This window comes from Vicugna pacos, chromosome 4 (assembly GCF_048564905.1).
Source record: "Vicugna pacos chromosome 4, VicPac4, whole genome shotgun sequence".
In the NCBI taxonomy this organism is placed as follows: Eukaryota; Metazoa; Chordata; class Mammalia; order Artiodactyla; family Camelidae; genus Vicugna; species Vicugna pacos.
In genome coordinates, this window is record NC_132990.1 from 935085 (window position 1) to 962832 (window position 27748).

At 47.3% G+C, this 27748-nt stretch overlaps 1 protein-coding gene across 2 annotated transcripts; it reads left to right on the plus strand.

Annotated features, from left to right (window-relative positions):
• The first annotated feature begins 571 nt into the window (after nt 1-571).
• LOC140695783 (lactoperoxidase-like) lies at nt 572-26705 on the plus strand. Of its 2 annotated transcripts, XM_072958947.1 has the most exons (13): nt 572-650; nt 4484-4561; nt 5782-5866; nt 9673-9833; nt 10850-10967; nt 11418-11547; nt 12301-12507; nt 13719-14043; nt 15582-15742; nt 23653-23905; nt 24766-24939; nt 25603-25840; nt 26027-26231. In XM_072958947.1, the coding sequence occupies exons 1-13, from the start codon at nt 572-574 to the stop codon at nt 26229-26231; spliced, it is 2214 nt and encodes a 737-aa protein (XP_072815048.1). The 2 variants fall into 2 exon arrangements, with proteins under 2 accessions (XP_072815048.1, XP_072815049.1); XM_072958948.1 differs by lacking the exon at nt 572-650 and having other exon boundaries at nt 4482-4561; nt 26027-26705.
• Nucleotides 26706-27748: the final 1043 nt, after the last annotated feature.

Below are 27748 nucleotides of genomic sequence, written 5' to 3' on the forward strand. Positions count from 1 at the left end.
ACATTTAAAAATCATTTTAGGGGGCAGGGTAATAGCACAGCGATAGAGTGTGTGCTTGGCACGCACGAGGTCCTGGGTCCAACACTCAGTACCTCCATTTAAATAAATAAACATATAAACTTAATTACCTCGCTCAAAAAATAAAAATTAAAAAATAGAAATCATTTTAAATCTCTGTTGGCTTCCACAATGGATTGGGTGAAAGGTAAGGGAGGAATCAAAGGATAGTGAATAAATGAATGGAGAAGAGAGCCATTTATTTAATTGTTCCTAATTTTGAGAGCTATTCAGATCCCATTAAGGGCATAAAAGGGACAAGCCTGCTCAGAGATTGGAGGTTTGCCTTCCATGACTGCAGCAGGACTCCGTATTTGACCTGGAACATGGGAAGAAGAGGATTTTGCTTCACCCAGAGTCAGTGATACTGTATCAACCAGTCCCTGCCATTCTGCAGTTTCCTCATGCGTCTGCCTTAGAGTCACAGGGTGTTTCCCGCTGAACCTAAGCGTCTCCTCCAAGCCACATCAGCCCCTCAAAATCTTTCCTTCTGGGCCTCTCCCAGAAATAAATTATGATAGATGGTATAAAAACCAACTCCTTCAAGCAGAGAAACACACCTGGCTGCCACAGGAGGCCAAGGCCCTTGGCAGGTAAGTCATTAATTTTAATCTTTCCTGGTTTCTGTGCAGTTGATGATGAAATTTCCTAAAGACTTCTCAGAAAGCTTGGTACTGGATTTGGACTTGTCTTCATCAGGCATTTTCTGTTGCCAGCTCTGGCTGCCACCCTGGCAGGTCATCCCCATTTTGTGTAAGGGAGAATGTGATTGAATCCCTTTGTTGGATAAGGAGGCATTTCTGAGTCTGAAAACTGAGTCATAGAATCATAAACTCTTAGGGCTAGAAGGTACCATAGATCTCTCATCCATCCTGTTGGGAACTGAGGCTTCAGAGAGATCACGGGTCCAGGTCACACAGAAAGTTGGGGGAAATTAGTCACAGAATGACACATGGTGTTCTTGAGACTGGTGTGATATGATGTGACCACCAAACTATCGGGAAAAGTCTGCAGTGTTTTAAAGGGTTCCCTGACCCAGGGCTCTCGGATCTTCATCTTGTTTCCAGCAGCTCATGCTTCCGACAGCAGCCCTGAACATCTAGTTAGCCCTGAACGTCTAGTCTCAGGTGTCTTGAGTGCCGTATGGACACTTGGTTCTCAATCAGATTTATGAAAGCAGCGATATTTAGATGGGCTTTGTCTTGGGAGAATGGAGTGGTTGAATCAGTTTTTTTATTTTTAAATGTAATTAGGTGTCCCAAACCCTATGGCTCAGGTGGATTTTGTTCTGCCGTAGAGAGTGTGATAAGAACTCTCTCTTCTCCATTCTTCTCTTGATACTGGAACTGCTCAGAAGATCAAACAGAGCATTCGGGGGGTGATGGGGTGTTTGTTGATTTTCCTACTGGCCCTTCCCACCACCCTCAACAGAGCTCTCACCATTCACAGAAAAGCATCCTCCTGATGCCTTCCCTTCTCAGTCCTTCCTGTAGCCCCCATGGTGACTTCTGAGCAAGTCTGAGAGCCAGACTCTTGGAGGTCGTGACATTCAGTGTGGTCGGCAGAGCAGCAGCATCGGCATCACCTGGGAGCTTGTTGGAAGTACAGGCTCTCAGGCCCCTTCTAGGACCTTCTGAGTTAGAATCTGCATTTAACAAGTTCCCTAGGTGATGAGTAGGCACATTAAGGTGGGAGGACCCTGCTAAGGGACCATCACCACCCTCTGCCTCTGCACCCTCCAGATGTTGGATTTCTCTGCCCTAGGGGTTTCATTCATTCAGCAAGTACTCAGCACCTATTTTGTACCAACACTAGGCTTGGGCACTGGAAGAAACAAAAGCCAGTAAGATACAGCTCTTGAGGAGCTCATGATCTCCATAGGGGAAACAGTAACATGAGATATGAGTAAAGCACTGTGGGAGGACAGAAAAAGAAATGGCCTAACTTGGCCTGGAGAAATCTGGTACACTTCATAGAAAAGGTGGCACTTGGCCTGGGTTTTGAAGAATGAATAGGAGTTTATTGGGCAGAGAAGGCATTGCATAGGAAAGAGCTCTGTCTCCAGATACTGCTTCATGTCCCAAGGAAGACTCCAAGCTTTGATGCAAACCAAAGGGCTTGGGAAATGGTCTCTGCACTGAGCATGATGATAAGAATGTGGGTAAATATTCAAACATCCCAGAAGCCTCTTGGCTCTGGAGTGTGCCTCCAGGATCTTTCTGCACACCCCCTGCCGCCAGTGGCATGAACTTTGCTTGGCTCGGCTTTGTGTCCCATATGCTTTGTTCACGCCCACCAGGAAAGACGGTCAAGACATGGAAAATAATTTAGCTTTGGCCTTGAGGTTCCCACCTACCACTTTTCAGTGAGGGAAGTATGAAGGGGGTTCCAAGGAAAGGAGAGGATAAATGAGTATCTAAGGACCTTTTCCTGTTCAGATTTCTCAACTTTTATTTCTTTGGCTACGATATTTTTCTTCCTTGGTCTCTCTCAGATGATACATCTTTTCATAGACTAACCTTTTAATTTTTGTTTTTGATTTATTATGAAATACATTAGCCATTGAAAGAATAATATAATGAATACTTGTGTACCCATCAGTTCTCTTAAAAAAAAAATCAATGATAAGGGGCTGGGAGGAGAGGAGGGGGGAAATGAGAGTTGGCATTTAGCGGGTGGAGTTTCTGTTTTGCAAGATGAAATAGTTCTAGAGATCTCTTGTACATCAGTATGAATATACTTGTCACTGTTGTACTGTATGGCTAAAAATGGTGAAGACAGCAAATTTTATGCTATGTGTTTTTACCACAATATAAAATAATATTGGGGAGGGTATAGCTCAGTGGTAGAATGGATGCCTAGCATGTATGAGGTCCTAGGTTCAATCCCCAGTACCTCCATTGAATGCATGAATGAAGAAGAAATAAACAAATAAATAAATAAACCTAATTACCCCCCCAAATTTTTTAATAATAAAATAATATCAATGATGCTTTTTATTTTCCAAAACCATCATCTTTGTTTTCTTGAAAGGCTAGATTTCTGCTGGCTCAGTGATCTCCTCAAATCACAAAAAGGAGGACAATGTTTCCACTCGTAGAGGTGTAAGGACAGGAGCCCACTGAGGCGTCAATCTCAACTGTCTGAGATTTCCTCTTGGGAAAAAAAAAAGTGCTGGAGAGAATCTTGACCAGATAGGCATTTATTCATACTTTGTCTTTTTTTTTTCTCGAGTAAGCTTACAAAAAGTACATTCAACAAGATAAAAATTATTTAGGGAGATCATCAAAGGTCAGAGGGAAAGACTGAGGAGGTGTGGGGGTGTCAGGGGGGCCTGAAATTATCTGGTCCAGATACACAGGTCTCCTTTTCTGGAGATTATCCAGAGAATGCCTGGAAGACCACCTGGATGGTTTCTCAGGCAAAACTCCAGACCCACGATTCCTCTTAGGGAGCGTCAAGTAGATCTGGAGAGGGCAGCCAATCTGAGGACCTTCTCCAGGGTGCGTTTCTGGAGTTCAGTCAGTGAAGGCACACTATGGGGACCTCTTGTGAACACAGTCTAGATACACCATCATTCCATCTGTATTCCATGGCCACCTCCAAGGCTGGAGCTAGTATCTCCTTGAAAGATATTTTGGGTCTATTCCACCAAATCTAATGAACACCCTAAGCCCCAAAGCAAACAAAGCTGCATGCTTTTAATCTGACAATCTAGGGTCAGAGTTTAAAGCTCACGATGCAGGGGTTAATCGAAGAGCTGGAATCTCTCCAGGCAACCTGGCACACAGCTGTGAGCTCCGGGGCACCTTGAGCTTTTTCACAACTTTCATTCATGTGTTCCCATCAAGATGGCTCTCTGAGAGGGGGTAAAGCCCCTGCCGGCTTCTGAAGGTAGAAACTGAGCATCTGTGTCTCTGGCACATTCTCTTGTGCTGGGCCAGAGGAGGACGGCTTTCATCCTGAGGAGAAAGGGGAAGGGGAACTCCTAAGATGTGTACCAGATTTGGTAACAGCATTTGTCACCGGTGACAAGACAGGTACAGAATCTTGAGTCACAGGCTGTCAGAGCAGAATCAGACATCCTGGGTCACTTGGTCCAACCCCCTCACATGGCAGGCCAAGGACCCAGAGATGTTACGTAACCTGCCCGATGTCACAGAGCTAGTTAGAGCACGTGGAGAACTACAACGTAGGACCTCCTGACCCCGAAGCCTGAGCTCCTTCCTTTCCATCTCTCAGTACCTACCGTGGACCTGCACACACGGGAGATGCTTAGTTACCGTGGTTTCCCCTCCTCTGCCCCAATGTCAGGGTGTCTGGCATTCTCTGGGCTGTTTTTGCTTTATCATCCCCTTTCTGTGATCCAGCTCCCAACCATGGGGACTCTCCAAGGCTCACGCCATGATCCTGGGTCTCGTTTCAGTGATGCGGGTCCTTCTCCATCTCCCAGTCCTTTTGGCTTCCCTGACCTTGTTCCAGGCTGCAGCATCTGACACCAATGGTAAGGGCCACTCTGTGTTGATTTCCCGGGGTTGCTGTAACTAAGGACCACAAACTGGGTGGCTTAACACAACAGAAATTTATTCTCCCACAGTTCAGGAGGCTGGAAGTCCAAAATCAAAGTGTTGGCAGGGTCATGTTCCTCTGAAGACTCTAGGGAAGAATCCTTCCTTGCCTCTTCCAGTTTCTGATGGCTCCCAGCAATCCTTGGCTTATAACTGCGTCACTCCAAGCTCTGCCTCCATCTGCACATGATCTTCTTCTCTGTGTGTGTCCTCTTCTCTTTTTATAAGACTACCAGTCACTGGATTTAGAACCCATTCTAATCCTGTACCTATATGATTTCATCTTAATTAGGTAAATCTGCCAAGACCCTATTTCCAAATAAAGTTCCAGTTGGCATATATTTTGGAGGGGCATTATTTAAGCCACTATACCCTCCTTGTTTAGAGAATATATCCTGCCCCCCCAATCTCCAGACCCCAGTACGAGTGAAAACAAGGAATCTCACTTTTACTCTATTCCATCCCCTTCCCTACTTCAGGGTCCTGGTGATCAGCCAAGCCCTTTGATGGACTAGCTTACGGGTCCGCCTCACCAAGAACCAAAAAATTCCGCACCAGCAGCCAGAGCCAACCTGAGTGGTCACAGACTTTCTGAATCCCATCACTGGGTCCAATTAGCTCTCAGTATCTGCAGGTTCTGCATCAGCAGATTCAACCAACAGTGGATGAAAAGTAATCAGAAAAAAAAATTCCAGAAAGCTCCCCCCCCAAAAAATACCCACTCTTGCAATTATTTACATAGCATTTACATTGGATTTACAACTATTTACATGGCATTTACATTGCGTTGGGTATTATAAGTAATCTAGAGATGATTGAAAGAATATGGGAAGATGTGCATAGGTTGTATGCAAATACTATACCATTTTATACGAGGGATTTGAGCATCCTGGGAGGTCCTGGAACCAAATCCCTGTGGATACTGAGGGATGACTATATTGTAGTGGACTCCTGAGAACAACACTGACAGCTTACTGAGAATCAGAGAGTATTCTTACCATTCGAGGTTTTTCTCCTGGTGAATGTTTTCAATCTTGATCTTCTGCCTGCTCAGATCTGAGGGGTGGGTTAATGGCTGAGAAAGAGGGAAACAGAAGCAAAGGCTTTTCCAAAGAGTGGAGTCTGATACCCTGCTCCTTGCTCCTCCCCATCCAAGCGCAGACCACCGCTGCCGCCATGTCTGACGCCGTGCGTCAGGTCAAGGCTCACGTCAACAAGGCTTTCCTGGATTCCCGGACCAGGTAGGTGAGACGCACACACCGCATGTGTCCCCCTTCCTGGGCTTCCCGTTCATGATGAGCACACCTGGGCCAGCCCTGACAAGCCAGGGAGCCAACGCGGTTATACAACCTGCCCTTCCACCCTCACCTGCGGGCGTGTGTGGCAAGTAGGAGTAACAGCCCACAATTCCTAAATCCTCAGCCTCTAAGTTACTGTGAAGGGGATGTCTAATCTGACCCTACAAGCACTTTCTTCCACGTGGCTGAGTGATTCCTTGGGTCACGCATACCAGAGTCTCAGAAAGCCTGAGGGGCCCACCTTACTCTTGCCTCCTGGGGCTTCCTTCCTCCTTGGCCCTTGAGTAAACTCTCAAGCGGTCCCATAACCTTTGGGCTGACTTTTAGAGGACAAGATGTGCTCTGGTCACTTCTAGTCCCAAGAACAGTGTCCTTTCAGGAATTCAAATGTCAGCATCAGAAGATGAAGCCCAGAGCGTCTCACTTTCCTCAGCTCAGTGCTGCTTCCTGCTCTCACAGTGAGAGAAGGGCGCCTGGTCGTTTGTCCCCCTCCCCCAGCCCAGGTTTCTGACTCTTAGGGGTAGAGCTGGGGGAGGTAGGAGGGGGGCAGGATGGCAAAGTCTAAGTCACCGGGACAACTTAATGCCTGAGGGTGAGGGTGGAAGGGGGGTGGGTCAGAAGCGCCTTCCCTCCTTGGGCACTTTTCGGCTCTCAGAGATTTGATGCCAACTCTCTGACCCAGAGAAGTTTCCGGCCAGCAGCTCACAGCTCCAACCCTCAGCCCAGGAGCCTGGGGCTCACTCCTTCTCCCCTCGCCACACCTTCTTGAGTCAGGTCCTTTTTAAAGAGGCTCCAGGAGACTTTCCCCTGCTGCTGGAGGATGTGCGGATTTGGGGCCCAGGGCCGCCCTGTCTGGCTTACTCTTCTGCTCTTAGGTTCAGAGCACCAGCCGCCTCTTCTTTTCTTGTTTTCTTTAGGCCTTTTGGGCAGGTGCCAATCACCAGCCACAAACACACAGTGGAGCTGCCTGTTAAGTCCCTTGTCACTAGAATTAGTCCAAAGAGGAAGCCCCATGGTGGCAGCAGGGAAACCATCTCCGAATGAAAATTCTCTCTCCCTCCCTAATGTCAATCCTGTCAGAGCCCGAAGGTGGGGCAGAATAAAAGCCAGAAAATCAGTGTTCAGCACCTCCCTTGGGAGTTGCGCAGCACAGGACCACCAGCCTTGCTTTCAAACTTGCCCCCACTGGTTAGGTCTTGGACTTGGGGCCTCGTGGAGATGTCAAGAATCTACGTTTAAACATCTTGTTCACAAGCACCCAAACAAACAATCCAGCAACTCACGATCTGTGAGAAGGACAAGAAAGGAAATAAACAGAGCAGTGGCTGCGGCTCCAGGTGCAGGGATCCGGGAAGCCAGATGGAGGGCGAGAAAGAGCCAGCCATGTAGAGAGCTGGGGGGATGGCATTCCAGGGTCTGGGAACAGCAGAAGCAAAGGTCCTGAGGCAGGCAAGAGCTTAGGGTGCTCAGGAAACAGAAAAGAGGCTGGTGCTGGTGGCAGTGGTAGGAAAGGAGGAGCACGCAGGCAGAGCCTGAGGACCCAAGAGTCAGAGGCAGATTCGTGGGTACCAGGGAGGAGGAGGGAGGGATGGGACGTGACTGTTCATGGGCGTAGGGTCTCCTTGGCAGGTGATGAAAATGTTTGGGAACTAGATAGAGGCATTGACTGCACAAGGTCACGAGCATGGATGCAGTAAGCATGTGGATTCACACACATCGTCGGGGAGCCAAGGAAGTGCTTCAGTCAGAGAGCAGCCTGGCCTGCTTTTCATTCCAAAAAGCTCCCTCCGGCAGTGGGGTGGAGCTGGACGGGAGAAGGACAGGAGAGGAGCCAGGAACCCAGTTAGGAGTCTGCTGCGGCCATCCAGGTGGGGGAGGATGCTGGCTAGGTCGAGGGTGGAGGCCTAGAGATGGAAAGAGTTCCTCCAAGGCCCTGCCTCCCCCCAGGGAGCCCCACCCTGAGGCAAAGCAGGAGGTACCTCCCGGGTGAGTCAGGTTCAGGCAGGAGGCTGCACGGAGCCCTGGCCCAGGAGGAAGGAAGGCGCACATAGGACCTTGCATGGGAACTTTCGGTGAAACCCTGGGAGGCCCAGCAACCCCACTTTCTTGTTCGTGGGTGGGGGACCCTTTGGGACCTGGCTGATGAAGATGGTGGCCTGGTGCTAAGGCACGTGGCTTTATTCTGTGCCAGAGTCCGCTCTTGGCCTTTCTCATTCCTTCCTCCCTCAAATCCTATGCAGTGCTTAACCCAACTATAGGATTTAGCTGTTTTTGAGGCCAAATGATCAAATTGCATGGTTACCACCATTATCCACATTTTGTGGATAAGGAAACTGGGTACAGAGAGGTTGAGTAACTTGCCCAAAGGCCACCAGTAAGTAGCAGCAGGAGTCAAACCCAGACAGCATGTTGCAAAGGCCACGGGCGCTGGTGTCAGCGACACTGATTCCCAGTTCACAGAGGAGGCACAGCTCACTGGGAGGTCACATCCATACGCCCATCCTGGTGGAACCAGGGTTCAAACGTGACCTCTAGGCCCAAACTCTAGGTCAGTGCTGTCCGATACAGGAACCACTGACTACATGCGGCTACTGAGCACTTGAAATGTGACCAGAGCACCAAGGAACTGAATTTTTAATTGTATTTCATTTTAATGAATTTCCATTTAAATAGCCAAATGTGGCTAGTGGTTACCAAACTGGACCTGCAGGAGTCTGGGTCCCTGGGCCACAAGGTCTCCTGCAACAAAAGGCAGCAGGTTTATCTTCTTGGGTTCTTTTTCACCAAGGTGGAGGGGAGGTTAGAAGCACGTAGGTCTGGTAATTAGCCACGTAGCCCCTCAGGCTGAGACACCAGGCCCCCTCACACCTGAAATAGAGTTAATAACCTGGTCTACAGGGACAGGCCAGGTGTTACAGCCTGTGCAGTTCACTCCCAAAGCAGGGATGTCTTTGTGAGAATTTGAGCCACTTCCAATATTTGAGTCTTAGAGCCTTGAGTCTAGAGGGGGTTTGTGAAGAGTCTTACAGATCATCTCCTGGAGTCCCCTCATCTCACACATGAGGAAGCGGAGCACCACAGGGTCTGGAGGTTCTCATAGAGGGACTTTCTGACATCTTGCCCTTAATCTCCAATTTCTTAGTAGTAGAAGGGTTTTTGGCTTCTCATTTTATACATGGGAAATTAAGAATAAAAAGGCTGAACATCCGGCCAAATAAATGGGCAGCAAGAGGCTGGATGCTCCAGCCACGTCTAAACAAACCCCAGTCTCACTCTAGGGCCAGGTGGAATTAAGGATGCTTTCGTGGGCAGAACTGGAGGCCCAGAGGCATGGTGTTTCTAGAAGTCTCAGTCCATGAGGCTCGATGAGAGGCCAGCTCCACGGTCAGGGGTTTCTTAGCCTAAATCCGTACATCCTGGGACTAAGGTGAGTTTGAGGTTCCCCAACAGATCTGGAAGCAGCCAGCACAGCTGCCACCTGCCAATTCTAATTCAGGAAGGGCTCACCTTCCTCTGCCTGCCTTCCCTCAGAAGCAGACGTCACAAAGCTTAAAGACATGCTGTAGCTTCCTCCTCCCAGAAGAGATTTTCCAGAGGCATCAGAAGAGAACACAGAAGTGGGGGGAGGTCTCTGGCGTGCTGCCCACCCCCCACCCAGCTCCTCCCTACACACACGGCGCCTCACACCCCTTCTACAGGGTCGAAGCCCGGGGGCCAGGTCGTGACTCCCCCACTGCTCTCAATTGTAGGCTGAAGGCTGCCATGAGCTCTGAGGTGCCCACCACTCGACAGCTCTCAGAGTACCTCAAGCATGCCAAGGGCCGGACGCGCACAGCCATCCACAATGGGCAGGTGTGGGAGGAGTCCTTAAAGAGACTGTGGCAGAAAGTGACCCAGACCAACGTCACAGGTACAGAAAGCTCACCAGTCCTCTGATGGCAAGAAGGGGTCATCTCACCACAGGGGAGAGCAGAAGCCAGCAAAAGCTGCATTTCCTCTTGGGAGCCATCGCCTCTCTCTCTCCTAGACCTGCAGAGCAAGGAGAGGCTGAGTTCAGCGACGCCCATGCTCTTTCCTGCAGAGAGAGGAACTCAGGCCCAGCAAGGTCCCACTGCCAGCTCGCAATGAGGGGACATTCATGCTCTTTGTTATAACGCCATCTGTTAGGTCTCTGTTCAGAGGAAGGACTAATGTCAATAAACACCAGTTCCTTGTCCCAAACCACAGTGTCACCACTTCCGCCTGTGAAAGGGCCAGTTTAAGCCACCTGTGTCGAGGGGATTTACTGGGATTATGTCACAGGTGATGAGATTTCCCTCTTGTTCTGGGTGCTGTGGGGCTGAAACAATGAGCTGATGGACTGGTCATGACCTCCCCAACCCCTCCGCCCCACCCCCTACTGAATGGCACAGCTCACGGAGGGTCACGGAGGGAGGGGATTGGTCATGACTCGAGGAAGAGGCTACAAGTTCTCCCTGGGCAAACATCAAGTGGATGAAGATCCCTGGCCTGGGTGTTTGGGCAAATTCCAAAGTTGCAAAAGAAGGAAACTGGGACAAGGTAGGGAGAAGCAGGGAGCAGTTTGGACTCCAAGATTCAAAATGTGCTGGGGCCTCTGCCAACTTTCACAAATGAGCCCCCCAAAGAAGCCCCCAGAGCCAGACTCCCTTGCCTCCCTTTCACTGCGGGCACTGGGATGGAGCACAGCCTGCATTAGGAGGTCTCTCCATTCTGTGCCCACGTGGAAGCCTCTGATGCCTAAAGCTTCCCAATGTGTTATCCTCCCAAGACCACAGCACCCCTCACTTAAATCCTGCCAGGGACAGGACCACCAAGAAACTGGAGAGAGTCCAGCCCAACTGGTGTCCACAGAAACACGGAAAGCGGAGGAAGAATCCAGCCCACTTGGCATCCCTTCTCTTTCAGACCCCAGCCTGGACTTGACTGCACTCTCTTGGGAGGTGGGCTGTGACGTCCCAGTTTCCGTGGTGAAATGTGACGAGAACAGCCCTTACCGCACCATCACAGGAGACTGTAATAACGGGTGAGTGGCCATGGGTGGGTATAGAAGGCAGGTGCCTCCCATCCCCACAAACAGCCCACTAGGCTCAGCCCACCTGCCCAGGCCACCTGCCCTGCCCAACCCAGCCAGGACTTTGCCACTTGGACATTACAGGCAGAACTCCCACTGCCTTACCCTCCTGGACTAGCGTCCCACTGGAATCTGTGCTGTTGGAACCCCCCTAACTTCCCCACCTTCTAGAGACCACTGTAACCCACTGGAAGCAGCACCTTTCCCCGGTGCAGAGGAGCCCCGCGCCTTCGGAGGTGAGAGTAGCCCAGACACCCCACAGTTGAGAAGCACCTCCTCCGGGCCCCCTATCCCTTGTTCAGAGGCTCCAGGTCCTTCCCCAGGGGATTCCCAGTGGGGTTTTCAGACAAGCAGACCCCGGGGCCGACCGGCCGAAGCTGAGGACGGGTCTTGCTGTTTCAGGAGGCACCCCGCCCTGGGAGCCGCCAACCAGGCGTTGGCGCGCTGGCTGCCGGCGGAGTACGAGGACGGGCTCTCCCTGCCCTTCGGCTGGACGCGGGGGAAGAGGCGGAACGGCTTCCCTCTCCCGCTGGTGAGCGCAGGCCCGGGGTCGGGGAGAGCCCCGGGCAGGCAGGTGAAGGATGGGAGTCAGAAGAGGAGGGATGCACTCCCCAAACACTCAAGGAAAGGAAGAAGAAATAGGTGGCAGGACAAAGGGTGCGCGGTGGAGCCGCAGGCGGAGAGATGCAGATTTGGAATGGCTCCCTGGAAGTGTTCCCCCAAGTGCCACTAGAGGGCAGCAGAGCCCGGGTCCCGGAGCCCGGTTATGTGATGGTCACTTCCCAGCTGCCAACAGACCAGGTGCCCTGGGGTTTCCCAGGCAGATGGCCTCCCTGCTGCATCCCGCTGGCGCCTGCCCTGTCCCATCCCCTGGAGTGCACCAGCCGTTGTTTGCCTAGAGGTCCTCTCTGTTGGCCTCATCTGACTTGGCAGGCCCTCTTCCCAGAGCCCCTCCCCTAATCCCAGACACCGGGCATCTCCATGGCACTGGCTTCAGAAAACAGCCTGTCTTTCTTTTTCCCTCTCCGAGTGGAAAGGGCACTGGCCTTGCAAGCCATCCAGTCATACAGACCTGGCCCTCTGTGGCTGTAGGACCTTGGTCAATTGACTTCACCTCTCTAGGACTCAGTCTCCACATCTACAAAATGGGAGTAACGCCACCTGCCTCACAAGCTTGTCGTAAGGGTGAAACACACCTATCATATCATAGGTACTCAATAAACTGCAGTTGAAGCTAAATCCTTGAAGCATCTTCTCCTCCCTCTCCTTCTCTCTCCATCCGTAGGCCCGTGAGGTATCCAACAAGATTGTCGGCTACCTGAATGAAGAGGGTGTTCTGGACCAGAACAGGTCCCTGCTCTTCATGCAGTGGGGTCAGATTGTGGACCACGACCTGGACTTTTCCCCGGACACGGAGCTGGGGAGCAGCGAGTACTCCAAAGCGCAGTGTGATGAGCACTGTATCCAGGGAGACAACTGCTTCCCCATCATGGTAGGCCACTGCAACTGCGCGTCCCTGACAAACCCCCTGCCTCCCTAAGGTAGCAGACGTTCCCCGCCAGGCAGTCAGCCAGGACCTCTTGGTAGGTCTTGAATGCTGATTTGACAGCTTCCCAAGCCTCACACATCTATTCATTCACTCACTCGTTTACTTAGTAAATAGACATTAATCATCTACTCCGTGCCTGGCAAATGAGACACTGTCCCTTCCCTCAAGGACGAAGGGTCTGTGTAGGAAATGGACGAGTAACCACTAACGGCAAAATTGGGAAGCGCTGGGGAGGGCCGTCTGAGTCCCCGGCCCAGCAGCATTCGGTGTCACCTGGGGTCTTGTTAGAAGTACAACAAGATATTGTTGTCCAAGACATTGGGAAACAGAATCCACATTTTATCAGGATTCCCAGGAGATTCATTGCATACACAGTAAAATTTGTGGAATGTTGCTATAAGTCACCATGGGGTCCAGGACGGCTCCTTCCAGAAAAAGCTGAAACCTGATGGATGAGTCAGAATGAGCAGCCGGTATTTATGGGAATTTCCAGCAGGAAGGACAAGGAACTTGCCATGATGCACCTTTTCTTCAGGGATTTTACAGTTAGAGAGTGATTTCTTTACTGAAATAAATCAAGGCTGTGAGCTGTGTTATAAAGAACATGAGCTATGGAGTGAAGTCACTCTAGCTCTGAATCCCACATCTTTCCTTTGCAGTTTGTAAGTTCTTGGGCACATGACTCAACCTTTCTGAGCCTCGGTTTTCTCCTGGGTAAAATGGGACCAAATTACCTACCTTACAGGGTTTTATGAGGACCAGAGTGAGATAAAGTATACATAATGCCTAGCACATGGAAGGGCCAAAATAAACAAATGGTAGCTGTTGTTAGCAGTTATTATTAACAAACCCTTTCCTGTCTCGTGTTCTGCTTCCTTGTGCCAGGGTCGGAGGACTCCCTCAGCACCAAAAATTTGGAACCTTTGCTATAAAAGATTGGATGAATCCCTTCAGCCCTTTTCCACAGCGGGACGTCATGAACTTCAAGGTATTGGGGGCCCAAGACGTATAGTGTCAGCAGGAGGCACCAGGAGCCAGCGTGTGGTCCCAGGGTCCCAGGAGGACACCATCAGCATTTTTGCCAGCTGCATCTGGACCTGCCCTGGGGTTACCAGCTGTACCACCTCTGCCCAGTCACCCTAATGTCTCTGCAGTTCCCGCGCAATGACCGCAAGGTGATGACTCAAGGGAAATGCATGCCTTTCTTCCGAGCTGGGTTTGTCTGCCCCAATCCACCTTATCAGTCTTTGACCCGAGAGCAGATCAACGCCCTGACCTCCTTCCTGGACGCCAGCTTAGTGTACGGCTCTGAGCCCAGCCTGGCCAGCCGTCTCCGTGACCTCAGTAGTCCGCTGGGCCTCATGGCCGTCAACCAGGAGTTCTGGGACCACGGGCTGGCCTACCCACCCTTTGTCAACAAGAAGCCGAGCCCCTGTGAGGTCATCAACACCACTGCCCAAGTGCCTTGCTTCCTGGCGGGTGAGTTTAGGCTGGGAACAGAGGCGCCCAAGGACAAGGGGGTTATCCTGGGGACTGAGAGCAGAGGGAGGCCAGAAAAACTTCACGAGGCCCCTGGGCAGCCTCTGGGGAGGCTTTACCATTGTTCCTTCTCATCATCTTCTACAAAAACACACACCGAGCCACCACCGCCCCGGGCACTGTCCAGGACTGGCAGAAGGGCCCAGGTGAATACAGAATCTAAGAACGTATGTTCACTGTAAAAATAAATAAGAAAATTCACAAGATCCCACCACCCACAGATAATCATTCTTAGCATTTGAATGCCTATCTTCCCAGGTTTTTTTTCTATCCCATCGCTCTACATTGTTTTACATCATTGAGGTTGCACTTGAAATAATGCTCTGTAATCTGATGACTTCCCTTCATGCATCACATCATGAAACCATCTTCTACAGTGGGCTCTTAAGTGGCTGCCTGGTATTCCGTGACATTTATTGTCATAATTGATTTTTGTCAACCCGATTTGGAGACATTCAAGTCATTTCTGGTTTTCCTGTGATTTTTTTGTTGTTGTTTTTAAGTTAATGAGCATCCTTGTTGATGAATCTTGGTGCACATTTAAAAAATTTTTTACTAAGATAATTTCCTAGAAGAGGAAGTTCTAGATGAAGAGGAAGATATAGCTTTAATGCTTTTTATAAACTTGGCACAAAGCCCCTACTCCATACAGCCCGTGCACAACCAAATTCTCATTCTGGGGGCTCCTGTCCTCCTGGTCCTCTCTGCCTTTGGCTTTTGGAGGCTTTCTCTCTTCTAAAGATCCACTCCCCCGGGGCAAGCCCCCTGCCGCCCAGACATGGCAGGAGGCCAGTCTGTAGGGCCAGATCTTTTCTTAGCTGTGTCCCTGCATCTCTCACATCAATCCAGACCAAGCCTTTGCCTGTTTTCCCCCCCAAAAATTACCCAGTATGACTAAGCATTTGTGAATTTAACAGACTTTCCTGAAGATTGGAGGACACAAAGAGAAAGATCCGGTCTTGCACCATCTATCTGACCTCCCATCCTATTCCTCCGTCCCTCCCAATTGCCTCTATCTCATCCTGTATTACACAGAGGAATTGGACCCTACTCTCAAACTTGGATTCCTAAAACCTTCAAAGTTGTTCCACACAATGAAAAGCCCCTTGTTTATTTGTGGGTCCCATCTTGGAAGGCAGTTGGGATTTAATTACCAAATTTTAATTTTTTAATGTCACCTGTAGTCTTTCTGTCAGTCTTGAGGGTCGACCTTATTAGCCCCATTTTCCCAGATATGAAGACGGTGGCTTAGAAATGTGAAGTCTTAAGTCACACGGCTAAAAGTGTGTGTGTAGAGTTGAGATTCAAATCTATGAATCCCAACCCTGATCTCTTTCCACCTGACTTCCCTTAAATTAACTGGAAGGAGGGGCTTAGGAGAGGTTCTCTTTGGGACATTGTCACTGATTTCTTCATGCATGTCCCTGGGGTCTGGGGTTGCTCCGGGGAACCTACCTTCCTACCTTGCAGGCTTTCAGGAGATTCCCGAGCCTCAGAGCAGATCCTCCTGGCCGCTTCCCACACCCTGCTTCTCCGAGAGCACAACCGTCTGGCCAGAGAACTAAAGAGACTCAACCCTCGCTGGGATGGAGAGAAGCTCTACCAGGAAGCCCGGAAAATCCTGGGAGCCTTCGTGCAGGTGGGCCCAGGAGCACTGCGCCACACGCCAGCCTCGCTCCCGCTCCTGACCCTGCTCTCTGCTGGTCCCCACACCTCCCGCTAGCCCCTCTGCGTTCCCCCTTGCTCTGCTGCTGCTGCTTTCCCATCATCTCATTCTTGTAAACCTCCCCTGTGCTTCTTCTGCCTCTCGGCCCCAAAATGAGTCCCTGGATTCCGAGTACTGGAGAGTCAGTCTCACGTGATCACTCAGTGTGCCTACCCAGGTGCCCTCATTGGGACCGTAGGCTCCATCACTCCTGGGACTGTGACAGCACACTTATTCCAGTTGTTTTGATCGGATTATCTTCTTTAAAAATTTTCTGCACTTAAGCCACATGTCACCGGCACAGTTAATTGCTATTGTTGATTGGCCAGTTGACTAGAAGGGATGTAGAAAGGGCGATATGTTGATTCTTATTTTTTAAACATTTTATTTTGAAATAATTGTAGATTCTCAAGAAGTTGTCCAAACATGTACATGCACCTCCCCCAGTGTTAACACTTTGCAGAACTATGTCACCAGATCACAATCAGGAGGTTAACACTGATAACAACTACAGAGTTTATTCAGATTTCATCATCTTCATGTGTGGTGCATGTGTGTGTGTGTGTAGCTCCAGGCAATAGTATCACATGTGTCGTTTCATGGAATCACCGCCACTATAAAGATACCTAACTTCCATCACCACAAGATGCCCTTGGGCTACGTTTTTATAGCCACAGCCACCCTCCCCCTTCCCATTTTCCTAACCCCAGGCAACCACTAATCCATCCTCCATCTGTACACTTATGTTACTCCATGAATGTTATATAAATGAAATCATGCAGTATGTGTTCTTTTGAGACTGGCTTTTCACATTCAGCATAATTTCCTTGAGGTTCATCCAAGTCATTGCATATATCAATAGTTCATTCCTTTTTGTTGTTGAGAACCATCTCATGCTTTGTTTAATCGTTCACCTATTGAAAGACATTTGGATAGTTTCCAGTTTAGGGCTATTGTGAATAATGCTGCCATGAACATTCATATCTATGTTTCTGCAAGAAAATAAGTTTTTATTTGTCTGGAATTTAAGCCCAAGAGTGCAATTGCTGGGTCATATGGTAAGTCCATTTTTAGTTTTAAAAGGAACTGCAAAACTGTTTTCCAGAGTGGCTGTATCAATTTTACATTCCCATCAGCAATGTATGAATGACCCAAATTCTCTGCATCCTGGTCATTATTTGGTGTCATTACTAATTTTTTTTCACCCTTTCTGTTAGGTATGTAGTGATAGCTCATGGTGGTTTTAATTTGCATTTCTCTGATGGTTGATCATATTGAATATCTTTTCGTGTGTTTTTTGTTATCTGGATATCCTCTTCAGTAAATACCTGCTCATGTATTTTGCATATTTTCAAATTGGATTTTGTCTTTTAATGTTGAGTTTTGAGAATGATTTAAATATTCTGGATACGAGTCCTTTGTCACATATGTGACTTTAAATATTTTCTTCCAGTCTGTACTTTGTCTTCTCATTCTCTTAACAGGATCTTTTGCAGAGAAAGAGTTTTTCATTTTGATGAGGTCAAATTTATCAGTTTTTTTCTTTCATGGATTGTGCTTTTGGTGTCAAGTCTTTACTCTTTCCCTGGTCCTAGATCCCAAAGATTTTTCTCCTGTTTTTTTTTTCCTAGACTTTTTATAGTTCTATGTTTTACATTTAAGTCTGTGATCTATTTGGGGTTAATTTTTGTGTAAAACATAAGATTTAGGTCAAGGTTCATTGGTCGGGGGAGCTACGGATGTCTAACTGCTCCTGCACCATTTATGTAAAGACTGTCTTTCTTCTATTGAACTGCTTTTGTTCCTTTGTCAAAAGTTATTTGGGCATGTTTATGTGAATCTATTTCTGGATTGTCTGTTTCATTCCATCAACCTATGTGTCTATTCCTACACCATTACTACAGTGTATAATTAATAACTATTAGTAACCACATAATAAGACTTAGCATTGGGAAGAATGACTCTTCCCACTTTCTTCTTCTTTTTCAAAATTATTTTGGCTACTGTAAGGTCTTTCCCTTTCCATATATATTTTAAAACAGGCTAATCTATGTCTACAAAGAAATCTTACTGAGATTTGGATAGGAATTGTATTAAAATTATAGATCCATTTAGGGACAAATGACATCTTTACAATGTTGAATTTTCCAGTAGATAAACATAGTATGTCTCTCCAAGTATTTAGATTTTCTTTGATTTCTTTCTTCAGCACTTTGTAATTTTTATCATCAAGAGCCTACACATGTTTGTTACATGTATACCTGAGAATTTCATTTTCTTTGGAGGAATTATAAATATTACATCTCTTATTTCAGTTTCCACTTCTTATCAGTGTATAAATATATAACTGATTTTTTAATTGAAGTCACTCAATACTAGTCAGTTTACAATGTTGTGTCAATTTCTGGTGTACAGGGAAAGGGTAAGTTGGGAGTTTGAAGCTTGCAGATAATTGACAATTTTTATCTGCTGATTCTGTATCTTATGACCTTGCTGAACTCAATTAGTTCCAGGAGTTCTGTAGATTCCTTGGGATTTTCTATATAGATAATCATGCCATATGCAAATAAAGGCAGTTATATTTCTTCATTTTAAATTTCTTTTTCTTCCCTTATTACAGTAGCTATAACTTCCTGTACTATATTGAGCAAGAGTGGTGAGAGCAGACATTCTCATCTCCCAATAATAGAAGAAAAGTATTCAAGTTTTCATCATTAAGTATAATGTTGGTTATGAATTTTTTGTAGCTGCTCTAGATGACGTTGAGGAAGTCCTGCTCTATTGCCTAGTCTACTGAGAGTTTTTGCCATGAACAGATGTGGAACTTTGTCAAGTGGTTTTTCTGCATTGATTTATATGATCATAGGATTTTTCTTCTTTAGCCTGTTTTGCTTGCTTTGGGTTTATTTTGCTCTTCCTTCTAGTTTATTGAGGTAGGAACTTAGAGTATTAATTTGAGAGCTTTCCTCTTTTCTAACAGAAGTATAGTAAGTGATATAAATTTCCCTCTTAGCACTGAGTTAGCTGCAGCCTACAAATTTTGATATGTTCTGTTTTCATTTTCACTCAATATGTATTTTCTGCTGTTATCTTCTTTCAGACTTCCTCTTTGACCTGTGGCCTATTTAGAAGTACGTTATTTAATTTAGAAGTGTTTAAACATTTTCCTGCTGCCTGTCTGTTATTAATATCTAGTCTGATTCCATCATGGTCAGAGAATATATGATTTCATTTCTTTTAGATTTGTTAAGGTATATTTTATAGCCCTGGTATGGTTATCTTGTTGAATGTTCCATAGGTCCTTCGAAAATATTTTTATTCTGCTGTTGTTGGGTGGTGTGTTCTATAAACGTCACTTAGATCCCATTTATTGGTGGTTCTATTCAGTTCTGTCTCCTTGCTGATTTCTCTCTAGTGGTTCTATCAATTGCTCAGAGTAGGGTGTTGAAGTCCCCAACTATAATTGAGAATTTGTCTATTTTTTCTTTCAGTTCTATCGATTTTTGCTTCATGTATTTTTGCAGCTCCGTTGCTTGGTGAATAAACATTTAGGATTGCTTGATCTTCTTGATGGATAGATCCATTTTCAGCATGCAATGTCCCTTTTTGTCCCTTGTAATCTTCTTTGCTCTGAAGTTGATTTCACCTGATATTAATATAACCTCTCTTGCTTTTAAAAATTAATGTCTCCATGATGTATCTTATTCCACCAGTTTCAACCTACCCATGTCATTATATTTGAAGTATGTGTCTTGTTGACGACACATAATTTAAGTCACTTTTTTAAAAAATGTTTTTTAATGGAGGTGCTGGGGATTAAACCCAGAGCCATGGCCACTTTTTTTTAATCTGCTCAACCAATCTCTGTCTTAAAATCGGTGCATTTAGATCATTTACATGTATAGTAATTATTGACGTGTTAAGGCTTAAATCTGCCATTTTATTATTTGTTTCCTGTTTGTTCCCTGTTTCTCATTCCTCTATTATTGTTTTCCTTGCTTTCCTGTAGGTTATCTGAACACTTTTTAGAGGTCCATTTTGATTTTAGTATATCACTTTGCATAGTTTTCTTAGTAATTGTTCTCAGTATTGTCATATGTGCATCATATCAAAACCTACAGGTGTCAGTGTTTTATCACTTTCAGTGAAGTGTAGAAAACTTAACTTCCATTAGGTCCCTACATTTAGCACCACATCAGATAGTGCTTTAGCCATAAGCTATGGTTAAAGAAACTCATAAGGTAGAAAGTAATTCAGTCTGTTTGCTTCTATTTTCCATTACACTGTTCTCATTTCCTTTCTGAAGTTCCCAGCCTTCTTCTGTTATCATTTTCTTTATGCTTAGAGAGTTTCCTTTAGCCAGTTTTTGAGGATACATCAGCTAGCAATAAATTCTCTTTCCTTCATCTGAGAATGTCTTTTTTTCGTCTTTATTCTTGAAGAATAGTTTTACCAGATACTAGATTCAGGGTTGACAGTTCTTTTCTTTCAGCACTTGAAAAATGTTGTACCACTTTTCTCTGTCCTCCGTGATTTCAGATCGGAAATTTACTGTTATTCAAATTGGTGTTCTTTTATAGGTAATGAGTCATTTCTCCTTGGCTATTTTTAACACTTTATATTTGTGTTCAGAAATTTAATTATGATGTGTCTTAGAGTAGCTTTCTTTGGATTTATTCTGTTTGAAATTCAGTTTCTGAAATCTGTAAAGGTATGGGGAGGTTTTCAAACATTATTTCTTCAAGTACTTTTTCATCCCACTCCCTTTCTCCTCTACTTCTGGGACTCCATTAATATGAATATTAGATCTTTTATTATTGTCCCACAGAACCCTGAGGTTCTGGTTTGTTTGAGGGTTGGGGGGCAGTTTGGGGAGTTTTTTTCTGTCTATTTCTCTCTGTTGCTCAGATTGACTGAATTCTATTGGTCTGTCTTCACTGTCACATCCACCGTACTACTGGGTCTAGCCAACAAGTTTTTCATTTCAGTTAGTGTATTTTCAGTTCTATAATTTCAATTTTTTAATAAAATTCTACTTCTTTGCTGAGATGTTGTTTTTTTCATTTGTTTCAAGATAACATAATGGATTGTTGGAGCATTTTTATGACAGCTGCTTTGAAATCTTTATCAGATGATTCCAACAGCTGATTCATGTCAGCATTGGCATTAGTTGATTGTCTTTCCTCACTCAAATTGTGGCTTTCCTGGTTCTTGGCATTATAAGTGATTTTCAGTTGTATCCTAGGCATTTCAGTTATTATGTTAGGAGACAAGATTCTTGATCCTGTTTAATTCTTCTGTTTAAGAATGCAGTTACTCTATTTAGGTTTGGCATGTAGGTTCTGGCATACTTTGTGAGCTTTAGTTCCAAAGATAGTTTAGTTTCCTGAGCCCTTGAATGGTATCCTCATCTGCTTCATTCTTCTGGTATGTCTGGGGTTTCAACTCAATCCCTGTTGACTCTGTCTGTAGGGCAGGAAGGTACTTTCCTGGCTCCCTTCTGTTGCTAGGAAATCTTCTAAAGGATCAGAAACCACTGCACCTGAGTCTCTATGCCGATGGATGAAGAACAGAGAGACGGGGCTTTACTGCTGCAGGCAGATCAGACCATTCACCAGCCTGGGTTGTGTATCAAGAGCAAAGATGGCTAATGGTTTGGATTGTGAGGTGGGTTTGAGGGCTCTTTGCTAGGTCCCTGCTGAATTTCCCCTGACCCAGTCCTCTCCAGAAAGAGAGAGAAGGCTTTTCATAGCTTCTTTTGTCTATTCCTATTGGAGCTTCCAGGGTGCCAGCTTCTCACGGACCCAGCCTGGGATGTGTAGGAGCTCATCTTATTGTCATTCCTCAAGTCCTGAGGTTCTTATCCAGTTCACCTTCTTTCCAGCTTTTACAGTCTATTTATTGTTGTCTGTTGAATAATTTCCAAGGTTTTTAGTTCTATTTAGTGGGGAAGACTAAGGAAAAATGAGTCTACTCCATCTCATTCTGGAACCAGAAGCACATGCTCTTCACAATCGAAGATCTATTTCCATTTATTTCTTAGAAAAGTCTCCAGAATTCAACATTTATTATGAAAATTTTAGACTCAGAAATCTTGCTGCTAGAGATGTTTGTAGGAAATCATCCAAAGAATTAAAAATATCTACGTAAAGACTATCTGAGTTGAGGCTTATATTCGTTTGGTTGAGCTGTCATAACAAAATAATGCAGACTGGGTGGCTTACACAACAGAAATTTATTTTGTCTCACAGTTCTGGAGGCTGGAAGTCCAAGATTAAGCAGTTAGCGGGTCTAATTTCCCCTGAGGCTTTTCTCCTTGGCTTGGCCGTGTTCCCTCTGTGTCCTCACATGGTCTTTCCTCCATGTATGCACTTCTCTCTTCTTGTAAGGACACTAGTCTTATTGGACTAGGGCCCCACCCTTATGACATCATTTAACCTTAATTACATCTTAACTGGCCTTATCTCCTAATACAGTCCCACTAGAGTGTTAGAGCTTCAGCATATGAATTTGAGGGAGACGCAGTCCCACCTGCAATGAGGCTTCTTGGACTACAGGAGGAAGAAGCCCACCCAGACTAGCACAGGTGTTTTGTATTGGCTCACCCTAGACAAGTGGAAGCAGGTAAGGGTTCCTCCCGGAACCCCTGGGCAGGGACTGTAGCTGGGCCTCAGAAAGGGTTAAAGCCAGAGCCTGGAAACCATCTGGAATTAGGGCAGCTACTCCCGCTCTGCCTCTCCCTCCTCTCTGCTCCTCTCTTCACTTCTCCACTCTCCTTCTCTGCAGATGGGTTTTCCCTGCTTTTCTGCACATGGTAGGAAATGACAGCGCATATCACCCCATCTGTCCCTCAGATCAGGCGCCACCAGAAACAGTCTAGGATAGCTGCCTCTGAAATCTAAATTCCTGAGAGAGAGAATCTGACTCACCAGCCTCGTCTGGTGCCACAGCTGAGCCAGTCACTGTGGCCAGAGGCAGGGGTCTGTCCCCTGCTGACTCCCACAGCCTGAGGCGCAGACTGCCTGCTCCAAGGATGACATCCTTAGATCTAAGCTGCTGAAGAAATGGGCAGCAACCAAAGAGTAAAACAATAAAAGAAGGACCCACGAGTGCAAGAGAATATCATACACATTTAATTATATAATAGTTGGGAGCTAGGTAGAAATGTGAGAAACTTAAAGTGAAAAAGCAGAATGCAAAAGCATGCATTCTCCAGGGTTACAGTTATGTAAAACTAGGTATCCTGTAGACAAAGATTCGAAAGAAGAAACAATTATTATAATTATTGAGTTAAGTGGTGGCATGATATTTCCAAATTTTCTCACTTTATGTTGGTTCATTGTTTTGAGCAAAACAAAATGAAAAACAGATCTCTCTGTAGTGCAGCATTTCTTTGAGAACTGGAGGTTGAATGAACTTTCCTTGGTTACCCTGTGAATCATTCCTGTGGTTCTTCATTCCTCTCACCCTGGCCTATGGGGAAAAGTTTAAGAATATGACTTCATCATGTTAAAGTGATGCATAAGGACTGTCACTTTAGCTTCAAAGTCGTAAACTTATAGCAAAGATGGCAAAGAGAGTACATCTCAAGGGCCATATTAAAGTGACTGATTGGTAAAGCCTACATGGAGACAAATTATGAAAGAGCAGCAGAAAGTATGTCGTGATCAATTAGTAATGTCTGCCAGGGTCATAGGAAGGGGAATTGGACACATGTGCTATCCATTAGCCATCCTTGATTTTTGACCAGTCATCCCTCTTGGCAGCGGCTTCTCTCCCACCTCGCTCTGCAGAGGTTTTACGTCTCCTCATGCCCTTTTCTCACAACTCGTTTTTCCTTCCAGATTATCACCTTTAGGGACTATCTACCCATTGTGCTAGGTGATGAGATGCAGAAGTGGATCCCTCCATATCGAGGCTATAACAAATCTGTGGATCCCCGAATCTCCAATGTCTTCACCTTTGCCTTCCGCTTTGGCCACTTGGAGGTCCCCTCCACTATGTCCCGCCTGGATGAGAATTATCAGCCATGGGGTCCAGAACCAGAGCTTCCCCTGCACACCCTCTTCTTCAACACCTGGAGGATAGTCAAAGATGGTATGTCCTTTCAGGGCAGCACCTGGCTGTCTCACTCTGCAGCCTGCTTCTGGGGAAACCTGGCTTGGAAGTCAGACTCCATGCACTTCCTGTGTGACCCTGGGCAAGTGAATTCACCCCCCTTGAGCCTCAGTTTTCTTATTTGTGAAATGGGGACAATAATAATACCTATCTCACTAGGCTATATAAAAATTGAAATATATGGATAGAACTTAGTCTGCAGTGGTTCCTGACACACAGAATGTGGTCACTAAATTTAGCTATTATTCTTTACTTTCTCCTCTGACCTTTAAGTTGCTGAATTTTCTCTGCTTTCTTTCCATGTCTCGGGCTTCTCTGATTGCTGTAGAAAGAATGCATGGGTCTGGTAAATAAACTGCTCTTTCTGCCTTCTCTACGGCTTTCCACCTCCATTAAGTGCCAAAGGTTGGACACAGCTCCGCTTAGGATTCCTGGGCTGGGCTGTAATGAAATTGGCTTTCCTTAAGTCCTGACAAATCAGGGCATTTGATTTCTGCCATCTCTTCCCTTGCTGCACAGTTCCTTGCGGGAACATATGTCAGGAGAAGGAGCCAATTCTCTGAACTAGAGCTTGGGAAAAAGTCCCTGAGGCTGATGCTCATGCTGTCACCCCCGGAGTGCCCCCTTCCCTCCACCCCGAAGGCGTGCAGTCTGACCTGGACCCCGGCCCCCAGCCTACCCTGCAGGCCACAGCAGGCTCTTCCCTCCCCACTTCCAGCCCAAAAGATTCAGTTAGCTCTTCTTTCACCTACGAGAAAATGTCTGGTGGAAGGGGCGGACAGCAGTGGACGATGTCCCCAGCCTACCCCCATCCCCATGAGGGCCTGGTCTCCCTGCAGGTGGAATTGACCCTCTGGTACGGGGCCTGCTGGCCAAGAAGTCCAAGTTGTTGAGTCAGAAGAGAATGATGACGGGCGACCTGCGCAACAAGCTCTTCCAGCCCCCTTACACGATCCACGGCTTTGACCTAGCCGCCATCAACATACAGCGGTGCCGGGACCATGGGATGCCCGGTGAGTGGGCCAGGGGTCCAGCCATGCCTGGGGAACTTGTGGCTGCTTCCCAGGGTTCCTGCGGACTCTCTTCTATAGCCCTGAGGCTCTGATCAGTTTTAAAACAGAAGACCAAGATGCCCATTTTTAAAACTTACTTTGTTCCTCTGTGAAATGGAATCTTCCAGTCTCCCTAATGCAGAGACCAGAAAACACATCTGGTACTATCTTTGAGCTCCTCAGACGAAAAAGAAATCAACAACTGACTTCTAAAACCAGTTTTAAAGCCCCGAAAATATTAAGAAATGGATCGTAGAGGGAAAGCAATGATTTTTGGGCCTTCTTAAATGTAGTACTTAAGAGCCACACTGCCTGGGTTCAGATCTCGGCGACACCTTGTCTAGTGGTGTGACCTTTGGCGAGTTACTTAACATCTCTGTTCCTCAGTTTACATATTTGTACAGTGCTTGGAGTAGTGCCTGGACCCAGAGCAAGCCCCAGAGAACCTACTAGCCCTCTCTAGGCTTCAGTGCCACAGTATAAAACAATGGCTTCCTTCCTGCCTACCCTGTCCCAGAGGTTGCGAATCCAGACTTTCTGGGGCTGATGCAGTGGGCATGTCCCCCAAAGAGACTGTGGGCAAGAAGTCCCTGGGATGAGACAGCTTCAGCCTCTCCGCCCTAGGGTACAACTCCTGGAGAGGCTTCTGTGACCTCTCACAGCCCCAGACGTTGAAGGAGCTGCATGCAGTGCTGAAGAACAAGAAGCTGGCTAAGAAGCTACTGGATCTGTACAGGACCCCCGACAACATCGACATCTGGCTAGGGGGCATCGCTGAGCCCCTGGATAAAAGGGGCCGGGTGGGGCCTCTCCTGGCCTGCCTCCTGGGGAGGCAGTTCCGGCAGATCCGAGATGGAGACAGGCGAGTGACCCCACCGTGGGGAAGGTGGGGAGGGAGGCACTTCTCTGCGGGGGGCGTCCCGATGTCCTGCCTGAGGACTAACTTCAGACCTCGGCACGGCCCCAGTGACCTCGTTCCTACCCTTTGACAGAATTGAGAGGGGCCCACAGCTGGGCTGATGGAGAAACTCTGCGTCTGTCTCTGCAGGTTCTGGTGGGAGAACCCTGGGGTCTTCACTAAGAAGCAGCAGAAGTCTCTACAGAAAATGTCCTTCTCACGCCTTGTCTGTGACAACACCCACATCACCAAGGTCCCGCTGCACCCCTTCCAGGCCAACAGCTACCCTCACGGCTTTGTGGATTGCTCAGCCATTGATAAGTTAGACCTCTCACCCTGGGCCTCAGAGAATTAGGGGCCTGGACTCCACACTGTGTAGTAAAGCACCCTTTGGTCCATGATGCCATTTCAAGCAAGTTCAATGACCTGGTCCCTTAGAGCACCACACCCTAGTCCCAGGCCTTCTTTCCAGCAGGGTCTCTCTACACACCCCAGCCTCGCTCCAGCCCAAGGCCAGCCGCTCTGGCCTCTCCAGCGCTTCCTCTTGAATCCCACTGTTCCCATCCGCATTCCCCCATCCTCTCTGCCTGTGGAAATCCTCCTTTCTGTCAAGACTTGGACCACTTGAGATGCTTTCCAGATATCTCCCATCCTCTCTCCTAAACAAGTCTTGGCTGAGGCTGTGGCCTTTGCACGTGTATCTTTCCTCCTGTCCCCTTGAATTAGATTGTAAACGCCTTGATCCAGGGACCACAGCCTGCTTCTAAGTGTGTCCGGTAGCCCCCAGCATGGTGCTCGGCACCCAGTAAGTGCTCAATAAACATCGCTGATTGACTACAGGCACTGGCAATGACCTTGTTCCCCTGGAAGACAGGCCTGGGAATCAATGCCAAATAAGTAACTAGATGTTTACAGTTCAGACGTGTCTCACCACTAAGAGGCCGTGTGCTTGAGTCTGTGCGGTGAGAGGGCACAGTTTGGTGGGATTTGCAAGTGCTCTTAAAGAAAAGGGGGAGGCAAGAGGCTCCTGGGAAAAGAAGCCAAAACCATGGATGGGCAAGAGAGGGCAGTGCCAAGGGGTCAACAGGGAGGAGATCCAAGCCTGGATCCCCCCAGAGCTAAAGTTACTTTCCCTTCCAGAGGCCCTTCAGGGAAATACCCTCTTCTTCTAGGCTAGTCCTTGGAGCCTGTGCAGCCTCTGATGGGCAATGGGCGGGCAGCTCCAGAACATCCCTAGTGCTGCTGCCTGATGCATATTCATCAATTCTTTAAAAGTGACCCTCCTGGGTCAGCCAGCTGGGGCCTTTGGATCCCCTGACTGGCAGGGCGTGGGTGGGAGGCACTTAGCCCAGGACCCTGAAGACCGGGGCTGCAGCCCTGGCTCTGGCACCTTTTCTTCGAGGCCTCACATGAGTCCCTTAACCTCCCTGAAGGCCCCTGTCACCATCAGTGAACCGGAGATGAGCAGTCTGTATCCAGCTACATGGTGAGATGCTAATATAACTGCCTGGGGCGCCTCAGGGTACCTGAGCCCCAGCATTCTGCATAGTTTCAGGTGTGGGTGCCCCCCCTCAAATGTGGGAAGAAAGGAGGGAATGGGGAGGGGACCCATCAGTCATTTATAGGGATGAAGTTCTAGGCAAGATTAATAGGGACGTATCCTCCGTCCCCTCCCTCAGCGCAGCCATGTGCTGCTCCTGTCTGGGAACCTGGCCACGTGAAGGTGGGAGTGAGAAGGAGTCAACTGTCCTGAGGGTCTCTGAATCACTGTGCCAGCTGCAGAGAAGCAGGACCCAGTCATGCCCTGTCATCTGGGGAGGGAACTACCTTCCCATCACCCCCCAGCTCTTTCTCTCTCCCAGGAAAGCTGTG

What these genes read in the sequence shown, in the direction of transcription:
- LOC140695783 (XM_072958947.1), top strand. Translation starts at nt 572, where the DNA reads ATGATAGATGGTATAAAAACCAACTCCTTCAAGCAGAGAAACACACCT. An exon ending in TTCCTGGATTCCCGGACCAG is followed by an intron (nt 5,867 to 9,672) that starts GTAGGTGAGACG and finishes TCTCAATTGTAG; the next exon opens with GCTGAAGGCTGCCATGAGCT. An exon ending in AGTGCCTTGCTTCCTGGCGG is followed by an intron (nt 14,044 to 15,581) that starts GTGAGTTTAGGC and finishes GCAGGCTTTCAG; the next exon opens with GAGATTCCCGAGCCTCAGAG.